Source organism: Balaenoptera ricei, chromosome 19 (assembly GCF_028023285.1).
Source record: "Balaenoptera ricei isolate mBalRic1 chromosome 19, mBalRic1.hap2, whole genome shotgun sequence".
NCBI classification, from domain to species: Eukaryota; Metazoa; Chordata; class Mammalia; order Artiodactyla; family Balaenopteridae; genus Balaenoptera; species Balaenoptera ricei.
In genome coordinates, this window is record NC_082657.1 from 27,543,361 (window position 1) to 27,555,777 (window position 12,417).

General features: G+C 36.2%; 1 protein-coding gene across 2 annotated transcripts in view; it reads right to left on the reverse strand.

The window, feature by feature from the left end:
* The window catches only part of ITFG1 (integrin alpha FG-GAP repeat containing 1), a 267,814-nt gene that overhangs the window by 230,818 nt on the left and 24,579 nt on the right, over positions 1 to 12,417 (reverse strand). For both annotated transcript variants that reach the window (XM_059906036.1, XM_059906037.1), the window contains exon 6: positions 9,415 to 9,509. In XM_059906036.1, coding sequence (XP_059762019.1) covers positions 9,415 to 9,509 — 95 coding nt within the window. The remainder of the gene's footprint in view (positions 1 to 9,414; positions 9,510 to 12,417) is intronic.

Here is a 12,417-nt window from a genome sequence, read left to right on the forward strand (position 1 = left end):
ATGTGAGGGTTCAACCTCGAGGGGGATAACAATGATGAAGTTGAAAGGAAAGCAGAGTACAAAGGAAGACCAGGACCCTGCTACTGGAATTCAGGGAGGAGCCTGTCTTTTGAGATGATAGCTATGCACAGGGGTTATCCTCACAGAACAAAAACAGAGCATGGAGGGTGTAACCTACCTAGTATTCTCAAACTTCCCTTCATTTTCATGTGTGGCAAAGGGACTTAAGACCCCCTGCGGTGAATATCAACAGTAGCCAAGCTGAGGGCCAACAGATCTTCCAAGGGTTACTACTATGGTACAAGGCAAATGAATTCCATGGTAGAGGATGAACAGTGGACAATCCAAGTCAGAGGGCTGGATGGAAGAGGTGGAGCTTCAGAGGAATCCATTAAAACAGGATCAGATTCAAGGCAGGATCAAGTCAGCCAGGGAAGACTGTGAGGCTCTGATTGAGCAAGGAGAAGAGATCAGGAGGTCCCCAGCTGCCAAATACCAGCAGGGCACTTAATACACAAGGGCCATCAATATGGTTGTGTAAGAACCTCAGAGCAGATACAAAGAAAGACATCTTCTTCCAATTCCCTGAGGACATATAAGCCTATCCTTAGGCTCACCCAGTTGCCATTTTTGCTAGAAGAGAAATGGGTTAATATCCAGAAAAACTGAAAATTTAACCAATAAATTAAAACCCTCAAGAGACCAAGATACATAATTTTAATTGAGAAGTTTAAATTCCATTTCTCCAATACCTGCCCAAGGCATAGAGCCCTGATTTTAGAAAACAAAGAGGTTATGTTTCCTGTGTATACCCATGTTATAATTTGTTAAAATTTTAATGTCACTATTTATGATATTCCTTTTAAAGTGAGTCTTCTTTTATTTAAATATAATAAATCTCTTATTTAAATGATCAATGATTCACTGATCCTTTTATTTATGGCAAACCTACAAGAAGGTTTTGATGACCCACATGCTGTATAAGGCAGGACACAGGTAAACAATAAGTTCAGGAACTAATTCCTCAATAGCAAGGTAGGAATTATAAGGAGGCCTGTGCTGCTGAATTAGGAACCCTCCTAGGCTATCAATACAGAGGGACGTGTATATAAAGATATAACAAAAATATCAACAAGAAAATCCAACTGGATCAAAGATTTAAGTGCAAAGACATAAAAGTACAAAAAATATCTTAATGGCATTTTCCATGCTAAGTGAAATAAGTCAGACAAAGAAAGACAAATACCCATATGATCTCTCTTATATGTGCAATCTAAAACAAACAAACCAAAACAAAACAACCCCAGCTCATCTAGGGTATAATCAAACAAGAGACCAGAAAAGCAGGACAGGCCCAGTCCACAGGACATCTAGAAGACAGAAGTTTAGAAATCATCTGGGAAGTAATGGGGACCAGGGAAGGTTTTTGATGGGGGAGTGGCCTGGCCCTTAGTGCTTAAAGGTGGTCACTCAGAATGTGCAGGATGAATGGGCTGAAGAAGCAAGAGATAAGGACAAAGACCCAGTTAGCAGGGTTTTTAAATAGTAGGGTCCATCCTGTCTACCTTAGTTCTATGTGGAAACCATGTAGCACTGTAGTCATCTAGGAGGTCTGATTTAAGGGGCAGTGGAGAAAACTGCCCATCACAAAATATTTTCCCACTGACTCTGATAAAGTGCTGATAATTTTTATATTACTCAGTTCTTATGGGATTCAAGGCCTCTTTCAAAATGCATGTCCTATTTGGCCAGGGAAAATCTGCAGCAGCGAACCTTTACCTTGTTTTCACTGGTTTATCACTTGGGCTAGGCAGATACCCTGCAAAACTTTTGTTGGGATAAATCATAAGGGAAAAGTTTACTGCAAGGGATGAAATTAACTCTGTGGAAAATTCAGGGCAATTGGGGGTCAGTTTGAGAGCATCAGCTGGCTGAAGGAAAGAGAGTAATGTCACCAGAGCCCCAAGAGGGTGAGAGAGACCAGGAACAGTACAGATGAAGGGACCTCAAGGCAGGTTTCACCTATTTCACAGCTGTACTTAAGACCAGCATTTCCACCAGTATTCGCTTTCATTCCTCACTCTTGGATATTGACTTTAGGATGGGAGAGTAAAACAGAAATGAAAATGTTTTGGTGTTACTTCTTTGAAGAATACATCCTGAAATCACATATCTATGTTCACATCCCCCGTCCAGCCACAGCTTTTTTGAATAAATTAGTGAAGTTCAACAGTACTTCAATAAGAAAAAGTATGCTTTAAGCAATTTATACATATTTACTTTTGGATTTTCCAATTGTTGTAATGGGATGAGTTGTATTCATGTCATTTTAAAATAAAGCGTAAAATCTACTGAGATATCTCTTTGGATATATTTTCCAACATCTGACAATAATCACTTCCTCTTTCATAAAAAAAAATTCCTTAAAGGCAGAGTTGGTGTTGATTAAGGAAATCTAATATTACTGAACTGAAAGAAACTAAGTTTCTAAAACCTCATACGTAAAATAAACCTTTCTTCAAAAAGGAATTGTAGGGGCTTCCCTGGTGGTGCAGTGGTTGAGAGTCCGCCTGCCAATGCAGGGGACACAGGTTCGAGCCCTGATCTGGGAGGATCCCACATGCCGCGGAGCGGCTGGGCCCGTGAGCCACAACTGCTGAGCCTGCGCGTCTGGAGCCTGTGCTCCGCAACAAGGGAGGCCGCGATAGTGAGAGGCCCGTGCACCGCGATGAAGAGTGGCCCCCGCTTGCCGCAACTAGAGAAAGCCCTTGTACAGAAACGAAGACCCAACACAGCCAAAAATAAATAAATAAATAAACTTATTAAAAAAAAAAAAAAGGAATTGTAAAAAACAAAAGTCTGTCTGTGAGTGTGTGTGTGTATGTGTACGAATACAAATGGAATGATGTCCATCGACAGATGAATGGATAAAGAAGATGTGGCACATATATACAATGGAATATTACTCAGCCATGAAAAGAAACGAAATTGAGCTATTTGTACTGCGGTGGATGGACCTAGAGTCTGTCATACAGAGTGAAATAAGTCAGAAAGAGAAAAACAAATACCGTATGCTAACACATATATATGGAATCTAAAAAAAAAACAAAACAAAAAACGGTTATGCAGAACCTAGGGACAGGGCAGGAATAAAGACGCAGATGTAGAAAATGGACTTGAGGACATGGGGAGGGGGAAGGGTAAGCTGGGACGAAGTGAGAGAGTGGCATGGACTTATAAATACTACCAAATGTAAAATAGCTAGTGGGAAGCAGCCGCATAGCACAGGGAGATCAGCTCGGTGCTTTGTGACCACCTAGAGGGGTGGGAAAGGGAGGGTGGGAAGGAGACGCAAGAGGGAGGAGATATGGGGATATATGTATATGTATAGCTGATTCACTTTGTTATAAAGCAGAAACTAACATACCACTGTAAAGCAATTATACTCCCAATAAAGATGTTAAAAATAAATAAAATAAATGGAATGAAATAACAGAAAATGAGCCTTTAACTATAGAATATCCTTATCTTGAAAAACAAGGTTTTAAGACAACTTCCAGGACAACGTACTAAAAACTTTATTTTTGTGTTTTCACATGATTTAGCATACCGGTATGCCACACTAAAAGTAACTGCTCTTTTCTTAAACTCTCCTCTTTCCAATCTGAATCCACACTCAGGAACCTAAACTCTCAGAACCATAAAAAACTCACTGGGCAAAAGGCTCAATTTGTGGCCTGGTTTGTTTTAAACCAGTAAAATCCAAAGTAAATTTCAACACTAAAATTTTCTTAACTTTGCAAATTGTATCTTAATAATGAAAATGCTTTAGTAATAAAACTCATAATCATCCAGAATTAATAAAAAGTTTGAATTATAAAATATTATTTGCTACCTGTTTTTCAAGAAATTTTAGGAGTTAAAGCATAAAATACTTTTTTTAAAATTTTATTTTATTTTATTTTTTTAAATTTAATTTAATTAAATTAATTAATTTATTTTTTAAACATCTTTATTGGAGTATAATTGCTTTACAATGGTGTGTTAGTTTCTGCTTTATAACAAAGTGAAATCAGTTATACATATACATATGTTCCCACATCTCTTCCCTCTTGTGTCTCCCTCCCTCCCACCCTATCCCACCCATCTAGGTGGTCACAAAGCACTGAGCTGATCTCCCTGTGCTATGCGGCTGCTTCCCACTAGCTATCTATTTTACGTTTGGCAGTGTATATATGTCCATGCCACTCTCTCACTTTGTCACAGCTTACCCTTCCCCCTCCCCATATCCTCAAGTCCATTCTCTAGTAGGTCTGTGTCTTTATTCCCGTCTTGCCCCTAGGTTCTTCATGACCTTTTTTTTTTCTTAGATTCCATACATATGTTTGCATACAGTATTTGTTTTTCTCTTTCTGACTTACTTCACTCTGTATGACAGACTCTAGGTCCATCCACCTCACTACAAATAACTCAATTTCATTTCTTTTTATGGCTGAGTAATATTCCATTGCATATATGTGCCACAACTTCTTTATCCATTCATCTGTTGATGGACACTTAGGTTGCTTCCATGTCCTGGCTATTGTAAATAGAGCTGCAATGAACATTTTGGTACATGACTCTTTCTGAATTATGGTTTTCTCAGGGTATGCTCAGTAGTGGGATTGCTGGGTCATATGGTAGTTCTATTTTTAGTTTTTGAAGGAATCTCCATACTGTCCTCCATAGTTAAAGCAACCTTGAGAATGAAAAATGGAGCTGGAGGAATCAGGCTCCCTGACTTCAGACTATACTACAAAGGTACAGTAATCAAAGACAGTATGGTACTGGCACAAAAACAGAAATATAGATCAGTGGAACAAGATAGAAAGCCCAGAGATAAACCCACCCACATATGGTCACCTTATCTTTGATAAAGGAGGCAAGCATATACAGTGGAGAAAAGACAGCCTCTTCAATAAGTGGTGCTGGGAAAACTGGACAGGTACATGTAAAAGTATAAAATTAGAACACTCCCTAACACCATACACAAAAATAAACTCAAAATGGATTAAAGACCTAAATGTAAGGCCAGACACTATCAAACTCTTAGAGGAAAACATAGGCTGAACACTCTATGACATAAATCACAGCAAGATCCTTTTTGACCCACCTCCTAGAGAAATGGAAATCAAAACAAAAATAAACAAATGGGACCTAATGAAACTTAAAAGCTTTTGCACAGCAAAGGAAACCATAAACAAGACAAAAAGACGACCCTCAGAATGGGAGAAAATATTTGCAAGTGAAGCAACTGACAAAGGATTAATCTCCAAGATTTACAAGCAGCTCATGCTGCTCAATATCAAAAAAACAAACAACCCAATCCAAAAATGGGCAGAAGACCTAAATAGACATTTCTCCAAAGAAGATACAGAGATTGCCAACAAACATATGAAAGAATGCTCAACATCATTAATCATTAGAGAAATGCAAATCAAAACTACAATGAGATATCATCTCACACGGGTCAGAATGGCCATCACCAAAATACCTACAAAAAATAAATGCTGGAGAGGGCGTGGAGAAAAGGGAACCCTCTTGCACTGTTGGAATGTAAATTCATAAAATACTTTTAAAGGAAGGAAGTTTTATTACTTTTAACAACCACCAGGCATGCTTTACTCATTTGCAATTAGTATACTATATAAAAATGTAATTGCAAAAAAAAAAAAATGTAATTGCAAAAGCTGATTAGAAGCGTTTGAAAACTGGTAAAAAAAAAAAAGGGAGGAATAAGAAAAAGAAATGAAAGGCATCCAAGTTAGAAAGAAAAAAAGTAAAATTATCTCTGTTCATAGATGATATGATCTTATATGTAGAAAACCCTAAAGATTCTACCAAAAAAAAAACCTGTTCAGATTAATAAATGAATTCAGAAAAGTAGCAGGATACAAATTAACATGCAAAAATCAGCTGCATTTTTAAACACTTACAATGAAAATTCCACAAAGGAAATTAAGAAAACATTTCATTTACAATAGAATCAAAATGAATAAAATACTTAGGAATTAACTTAACCAAGGAGGTGAAAGACTTATATAATTAAAAATTATAAAACATTGTTGAAAGAAATCATTAAGAAAACAAATAAAGGAAAACACATTGCATGTTCATGGACTGAAAGACAATATTGTTAAGATGTCAATACTACCCAAAGTGACCTATAGATTCAGAACAGTCCTTACCAAAATCCCAATGGCACTTTTTATAGATACTGAAAAACCTGTCCTAAAATTCATGTAGAATCTCAAGGGACCTCTTAAAATAGTCAAAACAATGTTGAAAAAGAACAAAGTTGGAGGACTCACACTTCCCGATTACTAAACATATTCCAAAGCTATAGTAATCAAACCAGTATAGTACTACAGGGAACTCTCCTCAATGTTATGTGGCAGCCTGGATGGGAGGGGAGTCTGGGGGGAGGATGGATACATGTATATGTATGGCTGAGTTGCTTTGCTGTGCACCTGCAACTATCACAACATAATTGGCTATACTCCAATATAAAATAAAAAGTTTAAAAAAAAACCAAAAAAACCCCAGTGAGGTACTAGCATAAAGACAGACATATAGGTCAGTGAAATCACAGAGAACCCAGAAATAAACCCTTGAGTATACAGTCAAATGAATTTTGACAAGGGTGGTAAGACCATTCACTGGGGAAATGACAAGTCTTTTTAATAAATGGTGCTATGGGACTTCCCTGGTGGTCCACTGGTAAAGAATCTGCCTTCCAATGCAGGGGATATGGATTCAATCCCTGGTCAGGGAACTAAGATCCCACATGCCGCAGGGCAATTAAGCCTGCACGCCACAACTACTGAGCTCGAGCGCCTCAACAAGAGAGCCCGAGTGCCGCAAACTACAGAGCCCACACGCTCTGCAGCCTGCGCACCACAGCTACAGAGAGAAAATCCGCATGCCACAACTAGAGAGAAGCCTGCGCACCGCAACGAAGACCCGACACAGCTAAAAAAATAAATAAAATAAATAAATATTAAAAAAAAATAAATGGTGCTAGGAAAACTGGATATCCATGCAAGTAATGAAGTTGGACCCTTATCTAACACCATATATATAAATTAACTCAAAATGGATCAAAGCTCTAAATGTAAGGGATAAAAGTATAAAACTCTCAAGAGAAACTATAGGGCAAAAGCTTCATGACAGTGCACCTGGCAATGATCTTTTGGATAGGACACCAAAGGCACAGGCAACAAAGAAACAACAGAAAAAGTGGACTTCATGAAATTAAAAATTTTTTTGCATACAAAGACACTATCAACAGAGTAAAAAGGTATCCCACAGAATGAGAGAAAATATTTGCAAATCATGTATCTGATAAGGGAGCAATATTCTGAACAGAGACTAACTAAAACTCAACACCACCAAAGAAACAACCCAATTGAAAAACGGGCACAGGACTTAAGTACACACTTCTCCAAAAAAGATATGCAAATAGCTAATAAGGACATGAAAAGGTGCTCAACATCACTAATCACTAGGAAAAATGCAAATCAGAACTACAGTGAGGGAATTCCCTGGCAGTCCAGTGGTTAGGACTCAGTGCTTTCACTGCTGGGGCCGGGTTCAATCCCTCAATCCCTGTTTGGGAACTAAGATCCCGCAAGCCACGTGGAGCGGCAAAAAAAACCAAAAAACAGAACAAACCCACACTACAATGAGATACCACATTATACCAAATAGAATGACTATGAAAAAAAAAAAGAAAATAACAAATATTGGCAACTATGTGGAGAAACTGGAACCATGGTACACTGCTGGTGGGAATGTAAAACGATAAAGCTGCTGTGATGGCCATTCCTCAAAAAATTAAACACAAAATTATCGTATGAACCAGCAATTTCACTTCTGGATATATACCCAAAAGAACTGAAAGCAGGATCTCTAAGAGATGTCTGTACATCAATGTTCACAGCAACATTATTCACAATAGCTAAAATGTGGAAGCTGAGCAAAATGTGGATATATACAATTCAGCTTTAAAAAGGAAGAAAATTCTGACACACGCTACAACATGGATGAATTTTAAGGATATTATGCTAAGTGAAATAGCCAGTTAAAAATAACACACACTGTATGATTTCACTTATTCAAAGTACTTTTAGTGGTCAAAAAGCAAAGTAGAACAGTGGTTGCCACAAGCTGGGGGAAAGGGATGAATGAGGAGCTACTGTTTAATGGGTGTAGAGTTTCAGTTTTACAAGATGAAAAGAGCTGGATGGTCAATACTATGGATGTATTTAATACTACTGAACCACACACTTAAAAATGGTCACAATGGAAATTTTACATTACGTGTATTTTGCCACATTAAAAAAAACTGGAAAAAAAATGAGAAGGAAGAAAATTTAAGCATTTAACCTGCCTGTCTCAACTGTACTTCGGGTGACTAAAAAGATAATAATAGATGTTCCTTTTTTTCGTTTGTTTTAAATAGAAAATTCCAGCTGATAATATATGCTGAGGAGTGATAGATATAGGGTGCTATGATTTTGTAAATCCTTTTGAAATAGTGGACTTGACAATGATCATCAATAGCTGCTTAAATCTAATTACTGGCTTAGAGGAAATACAGGGGACAGAGTCACATATTAACATCATGGGGACACTACCAGCAAAATCCACACTTTGAGAAATTCTGTAAGACAGGTGTTTTTTCTTTGTATGTATGTACCTCATTTAGCTCCTAATTTGATAGAAACATTTAGGAGAGAATTGGGGCATTTTGAATAGTGAATAAGTATTTGCTATTAAGAGAATATTGTTAAATTTTTTAATGTTTGAAAATGATCTTGAGGTTGCTAAAAATAAAAAAGTCTGTATCATTTAGAGATACAGATTGAAATATTTATAAGTGAAATGATACAATGTTTGGGAATTCCTATAAAATTATCGGGGTGGCAGGGGCTCATGGGTGGTTATACAGATGAAACAAGATTGGCCATATACTGATTATTGTTGGAGCTGGGTGATGATTAAATGTGCGTATATCATACTATTCTGCCTACTTTTCTATATTTAAAATTTTCCATAATAAAAATTTTTAAAAGTCTTTGAAATTCTTTAATACATAAGCTAAATATTTTTCTTATAAATAAATTTACAGCATTTATTAGTCAATAATCCAAATTTTGATGTGGTTAAGAAACAGCAAAAACAATAACTAAAGACTTATTTATTACATCCAGTACTTTTTACATTTTTCCAATATCACTAACTTCCTTATAACCTTTTAACATTTTGGTCTTAATATTCAATTCAATAGCAAATGATTGCTAGGAAAACAGTAAAAATCTCATCATTCTCTGGCAGCCTAAAAGAAATACTTTACATTTATGTGCAACTCACCTGCTGTAAAATCTTCAGTCAGATCAATGAATGCATGAGAATGTGGAATTCGCATTTTACTTTTAATGGTCAATGCAGGATGCCATGATAAATTCCTAAAAGAAAAATTTTTTTCTTAAGGCAAACATCAAATGAGCACTGTTTTAAAACAAAAATATCTGCGTGCAAGATATTTTAAAAACTCATTTATTCTTAGCTATGTCACATACTCTAAAATTCACTCTTTCAGAGTGTACAATTTAGTGGGTTTTGTATATTCACAGTGTGTAGCCATCACCACTATCTAATTTCACAACATTTTCATCACCTCAAAATGAAACTCTGTATTCATTAGTAACTTCTCATTCTCCCCTCCATCAAGCCTCTGGCAAACACTAATTTGCTTTCTGGCTCTATGGATTTCCCTATTTTGTACGTTTCATATATATTGAATCATATAACATGTGGCCTTTTGTGCCTGGTTTCTTTCACTTGGAATAATATTTTCAGGTTCATCCATTTTGTAGCATGTGTCACTACTTCAGTCTTTTTTATCCCTGAATAATATATAATTACATGGCAATATTTTTTGTTAATCTGTTCAACTGTTGATGCACATTTGACTTGTTTCCACTTTTGGCTATTACAAATAAATGCTGTTATGAATATTCATGTACAAGTTTTTATGTGGACATACACATATGTTTTTGATTCTTCTGTGTATATACCTAGGAGCAGAATTGCTGGGCCACATGGTAACTCTATATTTGACTTTCTGAAGAACTGTCAAACTGTTTTCCAAAGTGGCTTCATCATCAGACATTCTCACTAGCAATGTATGGGTATTTCAATACCTCCATTCCATTGTGAACACTTATTACTGTCCCTTTGTTTTATTATAGCTACTTCCTGAAGGGTTCTTGTGGTTTTGATTTATATTTTCCTGATGTCTAATGATGCTGAGCATGTTTTCACATGCTTGTTGGCTACCTGTATATCTTTGGAGAAATGTCTACTCAAATTCTTTGCCTATTTTTAAAGTGGATTATTTATTGCTTTGAGTTGTAAGAGTTCTTTATATAGACTAGATCCTAGACCTTTACCTGATGCATGATTTGCCAATATTTTCTCCCATTCTGTACAGCCTTTTCAGTTTCTGGATAGTGTCCTGTGCTGTGTAGAAGCTTTTAATTTGATAAATCCAGTTGTAATTTTTTTTGTGCTGCTTTTTTCTTTTGGTGTCAGATCTAAGAATCCATTTCCAAATCCAAGGTTATGAAAATTTACCCCTATGCTTTCTTCTAAGAGTTTTATAGTTTTAGCCCTTATATTTATATCTTTAATTCTTTAAGTGTAAGAAAAATAACTTAATATTATCATGGGTGATATTTTCCCGAGACTGTGGAGAATGATTATCTTTTATAAGTATTAATTCCAAAGTTTTCAGCCATGCAAAAGAATGAATTTAGACCCCTACTTCATACCATATACCAAAAATTAACACAGATGTCTCAAACTGCTAAAAGAAATAGAACTCTTGTATATTGCTGATGGGAATATATAATGGTGCATTAGCTATGGAAAAGAGTTGGTAATTCTTCCAAAAGCCAAACAATGAATTGCCATTTGACTCTGCATTTCTATACCTAGGTGTATACCAATAAGAATTGAAAAACACACTGTTTACAGATGACATGATACTATACACAGAGAATCCTAAAGACTCTACCAGAAAACTACTAGAGCTAATCAATGAATTTGGTAAAGTAGCAGGATACAAAATTAATGCACAGAAGTCTCTTGCATTGATATACACTAATGATGAAAAACCTGAAAGAGAAATTAAGGAAACACTCCCATTTACCATTACAACAAAAAGAATAAAATACCTAGGAATAAACCGACCTAAGGAGACAAAAGACCTGTATGCAGAAAACTATGACACTGATGAAAGAAATTAAAGATAATACAAACAGATGGAGAGATATACCATGTTCTTGGATTGGAAGAATCAGCATTGTGAAAATGACTATACTACCCAAAGCAATCTACAGATTCAATGCAATCCCTATCAAACTACCAATGGCATTTTTCACAGAACTAGAACAAAAAATTTCACAGGAGATAAACCCACACACATATTGGTCACCTTATCTTTGATAAAGGAGGCAAGAATATACAATGGAGAAAAGACAGCCTCTTCAATAAGTGGTGCTGGAAAACTGGACAGCTACATGTAAAAGAACGAAATTAGAACACTCCCTAACACCATACACAAAAATAAACTCAAATGGATTAGAGAACTAAATGTAAGACCGGACACTATAAAACTCTTGGAGGAAAACATAGGAAGAACACTCTTTGACATAAATCATAGCAAGATCTTTTTTGACCCACCTCTTAGAGTAATGGAAATAAAAACAAAAATAAACAAATGGGACCTAATGAAATTTATAAGCTTTTGCACAGTAAAGGAAACCATAAACAAGACAAAAAGCCAACCCTCAGAATGGGAGAAAATATTTGCAAACAAAGCAACTGACAAAGGATTAATCTCCAAAATATACAAGCAGCTCATGCAGCTCAATATCAAAAAAACAAACAATCCAATCCAAAAATGGGCAGAAGATCTAAATAGACATTTCTCCAAAGAAGATATACAGATTACCAACAAACACATGAATGGATGCTCAACATCACTAATCATTAGAGAAATGGAAATCAAAACTACAATGAGGTATTACCTCACATCGGTCAGAATGGCCATCATCAAAAAATCTACAAACAATAAATGCTGGAGAGGGTGTGCAGAAAAGGGAACCCTCTTGCACTGTTGGTGGGAATGTAAATTGATACAGCCACTATGGAGAACAGTATGGAGGCTCCTTAAAAAACTAAAAATAGAACTACCATATGACCCAGCAATCCCACTACTGGGCATATACCCTGAGAAAACCGTAATTCAAAAAGAGACAGGTACCACAACGTTCACTGCTGCACTATTTACAATAGCCAGGACATGGA